We start from the raw sequence: 9,760 nt of genomic DNA, 5'->3' as shown, positions 1-9,760 counted from the left end.
AAGGGAAGGGAATGGGGGGAAAAGGGGAGGGGAAGGGGAAGAAAAGGGGCTAAAATGGGGGAAAAGAGGAGAAAAAGAGGAAAAAGGGAGAGAAAAAGGGGGGAAAAGGGGGAGAAGGCGGGGAAAAGAGGAGAAAAAGAGGGAGAAAAAGGGGAAGAAAAAGGGGGAGAAAAAGGGAGGGAAAGGGGGGAAAGGGGAAGGAAATAAAATAAGATAAAATAAAATAAAATTTTATCATTTTCCAAGGTCCTTTTTTTTCTCACTGCCAGGAATCAGTTTGACTCCTTCACCTTCGGACCCGAGTAAATGAATCCATGTATTCCTTTAAAAGTTATCAGTGAGCCAGAGGGGAGAAGAATTTCTGGGAAAAAAAGAAAGGAAACATATAAAATAAACTGGAAAGGGCAAGAAAAGAGACAGGGCAGCAAGGGGCTAAAAAGGGGAAAAAAGGGGGAAAAGGAGGAAAAAATGGAAAATAGGGGGAAAAGGGAAAAAGGGGAGAGAAAAAGGGGGAAAAGGGGAAAAAAGGGAGGGGAGAAAAAGGTTTCAACAGCCTTCCAGGTTTTTGGTGATGAAGTTTTGAAGGAAACACAGAGTTTTTAAGTTGTTCTCTGGGAAAACACAGTGTAAAGCTCGGGGATTGTCAGCAGGGAAGTTGCCTTTCCACATTCCCGCCCAGGCAGACGGATGTTGTTTTATTGCTCCAGATTCTCAGGGCACAAAACATACCCCCGGGGATTTGGGGCAGTCAGAGGAGAGATGATTCCTGGAACTTTGGGAAAACAATTCCCTGGGAGCCTCCAAAGGTGGAGATGTAAGTGGGAAACAGCACAGATACTCTTTAGAGCAGAAGTGCTGCCCTAGGAGGGATAGGAATTGTGACCCTCATTTTCAGATCAGTGTGGATGTAACCAGTAATTCATATGTAAATGATATACAATATAATAATACAATATATATATATAAAATTAAATATAATATATGGTGTGCATATATAAAAATTATTTGTATTTATATATAAATTTGCTCCAATAACTCAAATATCACTGTAATGGTCCCCAGAGCAGAGCACCTCCTGCACAACCCAAAGGCCACAGTTCATTCTTCACCACAAACACATTTTCTAACAAATAATAATAAAAACGTGTGCATTTTAGCTTTACAAACGGGAAGGGTGAGGGAGGACACCTTTTGCCAGGGGGTCTTGGTGCCAAAGAGGAGCTTCCTCTGGTGGTGCCACCCCTGAGCCGACCCTTCCCAAATTCCCACGCGTTTCCATAAACCACGCCCTGACGGAATTCCTGCCAGTCCCAAAGGTGCCCTCAGCACCTCAGCTGGCTCAAACTGGGTGACAGTGCCCTCACCACAAACCCCAACTGGACCCCAGACTGGCCAGTTTGGTGGAAGCATCAGGAACCCAGTGCTGAGTTTCTACCAAAGCCCCTCTCCAGAACATCAGCCCCTCGCCACGTGCCACCACTGCGGGGCTGGAGATCCTCCAGGATCCCAAAACCACGGGAACAGCACCCAAAACACCAGGGTCTGATGGAATATATAACGTAGCAGATCCTCCAGGATCCCAAAACCACGAAAACAGCACCCAAAACACCAGGGTCTGATGGAATATATAACGTAGCACCAAGGAGGCACTCACAGAATCGTGGAATGGGTTGGGTTGGAAGCTTCAAGCTCATCTCATTCCAACCCCCTGCCATGGGCAGGGACATCTCCCACCATCCCAGGTTGCAATGGCTCCAAACCTTTGAGTTGGCCTACGGGGGAACAATTCCTGAAGGAGATGAAAACCATTCATGGAATGGTTGGGTTGGAAGGGACCTTCAAGACCATTTAGCTCCCAGCCCCTGCCATGGGGAAGGACACCTTCCACTAGACCAGGTTGCTCAGAACCATCATATTCCGAAAAATTTGCTTTTCTGCACTGATTTGAATTGTTTATTTGAATGGACTTTATTTCCCTGTTGCTGGAAATAATGATGGTAAACAGCCTTCCAAATATTATAAAATGTTCTCTTGTTCCAGTAAACACCCCCCCAAGTGAGTGATTGCTGAGCACGCCACAAATCCTGCCCTGTTAGACTGTAAACTGCACATCTGCTGCCTGCAGCTCCCCGGGAAGGCCACAGATCCCTGGGGGATGCTGTGGATCATCATCTCCCCACTCCTGTTGTCCCTGTGCAATGGGATCCCGGGCAATTCCGGGGACCAGCTGGTGTGAGCTGCAAACTGGGCTATTGCCCAACGTCCCTGGTGTGCCAGGGATGTTGCTGGGAGGGACTGGGAGAGCCCTGTTCTCCGAGCTCCTGCTGGGCAGCTCCACACAGAATTTCAGTGTTATTTTCTACTGTCAGGGAGAAATGTCGTTTTAGTTGTGATTATGTTCTACACCTATGGAATAAAGGCTAGTGAGAGGTGTCCCTGCCCGTGGCAGGGCATGGAATGAGATGGGCTTTGAGGTCCCTTCCAACCCAAACCACTCTGGGATCCCATGATTTTTTTTTTCCAAGGGAGGTGGAATTCCTCCAGAACCATCCCTGCAGTCTGTTAACAAGCCCAGCAGTTCTGTAGCCAGGTTCAAATTGAATAATGTGTAATATTGTAATGCAAAGCATCCAGAAGCTCCATAAATCCCTAATAAAGGAGTGCCTGTCAGGACTGTGGGACACATCCCAGTTCAGCACCCTGGGAAACCTTTAGGATGATTCTACTGCTGTCAAACACAGTTAGATCTGAGATAGTCAGATAAAATTCAATTTTTAGTACATTTTCTTTGACTTTTTCATCTTTGATTAGCTTTTTAAAATTTTACCAGTAAACCTTAGAAACATGGAATGATTTGGGTTGGGAGGGACCTCAAAGCTCATCCAGTTCCACCCCCTGCCACGGGCAGGGACAGCTCCCACTGTCCCAGGTCCAACCTGGCCTTGGACACTGCCAGGCCATGGCAGGATTATGCTTTTCTTGCATGCTGAGAACATGCTCTCAATTATGAAGTTCCCATTTAGCCTCAGAAGATCAAAGGTATTCAATATATTGAATATCCAAATATATGCAGACAAGTGTTGTAAATGAACCAATTTCAATCTGAGCCAGTCAGTTAAAATACTGGATTTAAAATGCTGAGAAATTCCCACTTTAGGGATGCTGTGTGCCACTGGAGTTATGCAGGGATGGAATAAAAATAAGGATATTTGTTTAAAAGCCACATTACTTTGTAGTAAAGGTCTAGAATCACAGGGGTGAGGTGAGTTTTGTGCTGGAGGCATCTCTGGCTGCCAGGAAGTGACTTGAAATTTGGGCTTCAAGTATTTCCACCACCTTCTTTTTGGGAGAAGGCTGATACAGGAGGGACTGGACACAACAATTACCACACAACAGTTACCACAGCACCCCCCAAAAAAAAGCCCAACAGCTCTTTCACAGAGTTCCCAGGAAGGGCAGAGTGTCCCAAATTCCTGCTTTGCTCTTCCTATTCCTTCCCATGGAAATCAAGGCTATTTTTGTAACCATCACCTGTCCAATGTGGATTTCCAGCTTCTCTTCTTTTGGATTATCCCCAGAGGAAAAGGTTTCTATAAAAGAGGTCACTCCCATCCAACCCCCACATCCACCAAAGCCATGAAAATACAGCCAGAGAACTTCAATGCCACCACCCCCACCCTGCCTTCAGCCCTGCCAGGACAACACTGACCATGCTCTTCCATGCGGGAATAACGCTCCAGAGATGCAAAAATCCAAACATCTGGACCTTCCCATGCACGGTGGGGGAAGACAGTGCAAAGATAAATCACTTTTTGGTGTCCAGCAGCAAGGCAAGATCTCTGGATTTGATGTCCCCCCCCCCGAGGACCTTCTTCCCATCCCAAAGAATAAACCCACTCCCAATCTCCTCCCCAGCGGGCAGAGCCCTCTGAGGGCTGCAGAAATCCTTGAGGAATGATGCCAAGGGAATAACTGCATCAGCAGGAGCACTTACCCTTGAAGGGCTTTCTCTCCAAACCAATCTCCCTTCCCCAGGGTGCGGAGGAAGACGGGATCTTCACTGGGGGAGTCTTCCCGAGTGACGTTCACCTGCGGGAAAGCCAAAAGGATTTAGGAAAACTGGGGTTAACAAAGGGTTGTTCAGAGAGGAATTCGACAGCTCCCAGATCTCTGGGCTGTGTCTCCTCTGGGAATTGTTCTCCAGAGTCCTGCACTCTTCCCGTGGCATCACCAACCAACCACCTGGGGAAACGAACAGTTATTTCCCACCAAGGTACCTCCTGCTCTTGGAAAAACCCACCACTTCGGGGGTTTGAATGTTTTTCACTCAGAACACAGAGTTGGCTGCACAAGCACAGGCAGCAGCAGAAAGAGGCTCCAAAATTTTGGGGTGGCTCAGTCAGGCACACAGCTCAGGCTCCCGTTAGATTTGCTCCCCAGCATTCCTTGAGCTCCTGAGCTCTCACCTCAGGGAAAGGTGCCATAAAAATCAGAACCAAACCCAACAGTTTGGGGGCTGCAGGATGAAAGGTGCCCCCACTTCTTTGGGCTCCCAAATTCAGGGAAGGGATGACTCTGGCTGGAGCAAAAATCAAGGCTTTTCATTGAAGTTTAAAGGAATTGACCATCTTATTTTTAATTCTTTTTTATTTAGCAGTGAAAGAGAAGAGCAGATATTGGTGATGGAAAGCAAACTGTCTCCCTGCTGTAAACCCACGGCCAGTGCATGGTGGGAGTCACCTCTCCCAGCTCTAAATCGAGTTGTGCAGCCTCTGTCTATGGTCAGTGGACAGGGGCAGGCATTCCCAAAGCCCATCTTGTCCCAGATTTCATTGGGATGAGCCCCTCTCTGCAGGTACCTCACCTACAGGGGAAGATCTCTCATCTGCTCCTCCTTTGCAGACCTTTTAATCAGAGCTTTTGCACATGGAAGTTCCCAAAGGCAAAATGTGGGATGTCAGACATGTCCTTTTGGATTTGGAGACATTCCAGTGTAATTTCACCATGAAGTTCCCAATTGTGCCCTGCACCTTCTCCCACCTCCTTAAAGGGTGGCCAAACCAAAGCAGTGGGTTTGAGTCATTAATGCCCCATCCAAGAGCATGGGAATGTGGGATGGCTGAGCCAGGAACACCCCAGGACACACAAAGGGAACTTTAATGCAGATTTCAGCTCTTTCTCCACGACTTCCATGGATCCCAAGCAGTGAGTGTGGAGGGATTTCTGTGTGGCTCAAAGCTCTGAGCCCTTTGAACAGCCACTGCTCCAGCGAAGGACCCACCTGACCCAGCACTAAACTGGTGCCACACCATGGCTTTTAATGGGAAAATGGTGGGAAATGGCACAGCATGGCACACTGCCTCTGGATCAAGGCAAGGCACTGCACAAGCAGAAGGGATTGAGCCATTTCCATTCAACAGATTCCTGCACTCAGAGTGTTCTGAGTGTTCTGAACCCACTTCTGATTTCTACTCACTTGGACTCCAGGAAACCCACTCAAATAAATGAACTAAAGTAGTTCAGGAAAGGGGTCAAGTGGGGTGAATGGAGCTGATAGAGAAAAAGAGGAGAGATCTCGCTCCTAAAAGAACCATCAAGGGAGGATGGGCTGCAAGAAAACAGAGCAGAAATCATTCTGAGTGTTTCTGAGGAGTGCTGGGCTCAAAAATACAAAAAATCTCCTTGCTCACTTCAGCCTGGAGAAGAAAAGGGTCTGGGGAGACCTTAGGCAGAATTCCAGTACCTAAAGGTACAAGAGAGCTGGAGAGGGACTTGGGACAAGGGATGGGGGGACAGGACACAGGGAATGGCTTCCCACTGCCAGAGGGCAGGGATAGATGGGATAGTGGGAAGGAATTGTTCCCTGTGAGGGTGGGGAGGCCCTGGCACAGGTTGCCCAGAGGAGCTGTGGCTGCCCCTGGATCCCTGGAAGTGTCCAAGGCCAGGTTGGAGCAACCTGGGCTGGTGGAAGGTGTCCCTGCCCATGGCAGGGGGTGGAACTGGATGGGCTTTAAGGTCCCTTCCAACCCAAAGCATTCCATGATTCCATGACAGTCACTCCAGACACTCTGACACGAAAGGCAAGGCAGAGCTTTCCTAAGGAGCTCTCCCAGCTCCTGCTCAGGCTCCGGTGCTGCTCACAGACAGTGCCCGTGGATTCCCAGGTTCAGGAGTTGTTCCCAGAATTATCCCTGGATTATTGAACTGCCTGGGTCAGGTTTTAAGAGGGAACGTGGGACATGATGTGCCCTGGCTTCAGCAAGTGCCGGGCAGCACCCACTGATCCCATAATTCTCCATTCCATCATCAGTTATTCCATGTTTCATTGCTGAGTTTCATCCCTCTATCCTTGGCTGCATCCTTAGCATGGGTTAGTGATTGGATCTAACTTATGCCCTAATACAGGCATTAAAACTAAAGCCTCTCCAACTCCACCCATCTTCCCTCAGCCACTGGGGTCCCTTTTGTAAATGACCGACCTTGGAAGAGAAAACTGGGCAGAATTAAACTATCCCTGTGGGAATTTCTGTCCGGCCATCAGGCTCCAGCTGAGGGTCTGGGAACTTCCCAGCGAGTCCACGTGCCTTGTTTTATTTTAGCTCCCTTTTTCTGGCCAGCAGCTCTCCCAGCAAGCTGAAGGGGCAGAGGCCAGGGCTGAAGCCAAGGAGCATTTCCAGCAGGAGCCCAGGGCTCTGGAGCAATGACCATGGGCAGGGATGGGTTCCTCCTCTATCCCGAGGGTGAGGGGTGAGGGCTGCAGGAGGGGCAGGATGACAACTGCATGTTCAGCCGCTGTCAGCAACAGGGATTTGGCTTTTACAACAAAGAGACTCCCTTTGGAGACTGAGGACACGTTGGAATGAGTCCAGAAAATGCCACAGGGATGCTCAGAGGGCTGGAGCACCTCTGCCGTGAGGAAAGGCTGAGACAGTCAAAGCTCCTCAGCCTGGAGAAGAAAAGGTTCCAGGGAGAGCTGAGCTCCTGAGAGCTCCTTCCAGTGCCTAAAGGGGCTCCAGGAGAGCTGGAGAGGGACTGGGGACAAGGGATGGAGGGACAGGACACAGGGAATGGCTTCCCTTGCCAGAGTTAGATGGGATATTAGGAAGGAATTGTTCCCTGTGAGGGTGGGGAGGCCCTGGCACAGGTTGCCCAGAGAAGCTGTGGCTGCCCCTGGATCCCTGGAAGTGTCCAAGGCCAGGTTGGACAGGGCTTGGAGCAACCTGGGCTAGTGGGAGGTGTCCCTGCCCATGGCAGGGGGTGGGACTGGATGGGCATTAATGTCCCTTCCAACCCCAACCATGCTGGGATTCCATGACTGCCAGGAAGGGATGGGATCCACCTGATCAAGTGAGGCAAAAGCCTGGTTTCCAACAGACTGGCCAACATGGTTTCAAACCCTCCACATGGGAAGGAGATGCACCATTAAAAAAGGGAAAAAAAAAGGTTATTCTGGGAGAAGAGGAAATATTATTTCTGAGTGGAGGGCATCAGACCTTCAGTTTGGATTTCAGGCCATGATTATCTTCCTTTCAGAAACTTATCCATGACACTCTTATTCATCCAGAAAGACCTTTTTTTTCTCCTTCTGATGAAGAACTGGCTCCCAGAAAGAGAGAGTGGAAGATGATGGGAAAAAACTTGGGAGACAGCTCCACACCCACACTCTTCCTCCATGGATGCCACAGGGTTTGCCCTCCCCTCAAGGACACGTGGTTGGTGCCAACATCAGCTCCAGGGAGCAGGAGGCTGGGCCTGGCCTAATTCCAAGCACATTTATCCATTTGTGTTTCCTTGCCATGTATCATCTCCTCTGCAGTGGGAAATCACTGTGTATTCCCGAGAACATCTCCATCCTGCTCCGTGGAAAGAAGCCCAGTGTTTCTCAAGTGGAACAGTATTAGGCCAGCTAAAAAAATAGTAGAAATTTGCTGAAGGTAAGAAAAAAAAAAACCTTGTATAAAATCCCATCAGGATTTTAGGGGAAAAGAGGTCATAAAGCCCATTTTCCCCGTGAGCAGTGGAACAGAAACTTAGACCTTCTTCCTTCCCCAAGGAGAGAGCTCAGACGTCCCTGGCTTCCCATTATTCAATTTGGGGGAGCTGAGAAGGGGTAGCCATGGGAATGAAGTCTGGAAGTCAGCCTTGTAAGAGGGATTCTTAGTTGAGTATTGCAGGGTATAGTGGCAATAAAAAACAGAGGTTTTTTGCTCATTTACTGAGAGACTCAACTACTGTTTTCGACCCCAAAGTGTTCCCTGGGAGCAAACCAGCAGCAGATTGATTTTTCTCCCCTTCAGGCCGCTCTCCTCTGCTGATACAGTGCCAGAAGTTTAATTAAATGTCAAGTGTTGCCACATTTGTGCCCGGGGGAAGGGAGGGAGGGAGAGGCTGGGGCTGAGTTTTGGGAGCAGGGCAGCACCAGCAGCCCTGCAGGGTGTGAGCTCACCTTTCCTTTGCTGATGATGAAGAAGGTGTCCCCTCGAGCTCCTTGTCTGATGATGTACTCTCCACTTTCATAGTGTGTCTGTAAAGGGAGAAAAAAAACAGATGAAGACGAGCAAACCCGAGCAGAGCCTGTTTTCCAGGGGATCCTTCAGCAGTTCTGTGGGATAAAATCACCCCAGACCAATTTTCTCCCAGCCCGACACTGGCTGGGACTTAAAGATTGTCCTGTGTCAAGGGATGTAAGGATTAAATTGCAACAGTTTCTGGCTTGCCCATTTTTCCTCAGGCTGTGCCAGTGCCAGCTTTTGCCCAGATGAATTATCCTCACAGCCTAAATCCATTTTTAGCACATCAACAGGACAGAGGAATTTTCATAAGGGAATACAGGACACGAGCTAAACTGCAATAATGTGTCTGTTGTAACAATAATTCTTTTTCTTCTCTTTTTTTTCTTTTTTTTTTTCTTGTGGTTTTGCTGGTTTCCCAGCTTTGCTAGCAAGGGCTTTATTCAACAAACAATTTTCTTTCTCTTCTCCTGTTATTACAGTAGTTTAATCTGCCTGGTTTTTTCTGCCTTAGTGTGGAATATTCCTTGCTAAATCCATGTCACAGCTTATCAACACCTCCATCCCCTGGATCATCCCAGCAGAGGCAATTTGCATTTCTACATCACCAAAAAAACCCAAAGCCAACATTTCCTGATATTTTTTTCCCAATATTTTTTAAATAAAGACTCTCCATTCATACCCAGCCCCCCCCAAACCCTCTGGCTCAGGTGCTGTTTGAAGCCTCAGCAAAGACCATCAGGGCTTCTAATCCCAAAGAATGTAAAAACAGGGATGATTTGAGAGGAATTCATTCAAATCCTTGAATTTGGATAAGCTTGAGATGTTTTCTTTCAAGGGTATTGTGTTTATTTACTGTGTTTATTTATCTGTCTTTACACCCAACCTTTTAGGTGCCACTTTCAGACTGACAGGAGGATCCCACAGGAAAATAAACAGGCAGGGGCTCATGGAAAAGCAATGGGAGAAAACAACTCTTTGGTTTGGGAGCATTGGGCACACGGGGATATTAATGAAAAGGAAAAAAGTTAAATGTAAAATATATAAAAAATTAAAATATTAAAAATAGAAAAATGTATTAAAAATAGAAAAATATGTTAAAAATAAAAAATATATTAAAAATGAAAATACATTAAAAATAAAAACATATTAAAAATAAAAATATATTTAAAATATTTTAAAAAATCTAAAAAATATCTGAGTGAACTATAATACAGAATGAATTAGGTGAGTACATTAAAATACATCTA

The 9,760-nt window shown here is 47.3% G+C and overlaps 1 protein-coding gene across 1 annotated transcript in view; it reads right to left on the bottom strand.

Moving 5' to 3' along the window:
• Nucleotides 1-9,760, bottom strand: part of PRKG1 (protein kinase, cGMP-dependent, type I) — a 367,703-nt gene that overhangs the window by 93,990 nt on the left and 263,953 nt on the right. Inside the window, exons 6-7 of the mRNA XM_017832653.1 lie at nt 8,447-8,524; nt 3,995-4,089 (exon numbers count right to left, since the gene is read on the bottom strand). Coding sequence (XP_017688142.1) covers nt 3,995-4,089; nt 8,447-8,524 — 173 coding nt within the window. The remainder of the gene's footprint in view (nt 1-3,994; nt 4,090-8,446; nt 8,525-9,760) is intronic.

This window comes from Lepidothrix coronata, unplaced genomic scaffold (genome assembly GCF_001604755.1).
Source record: "Lepidothrix coronata isolate B3197 unplaced genomic scaffold, Lepidothrix_coronata-1.0 Scaffold204, whole genome shotgun sequence".
Lineage (NCBI taxonomy): Eukaryota > Metazoa > Chordata > Aves > Passeriformes > Pipridae > Lepidothrix > Lepidothrix coronata.
This window is presented reverse-complemented; position numbering and strand designations above follow the sequence as displayed.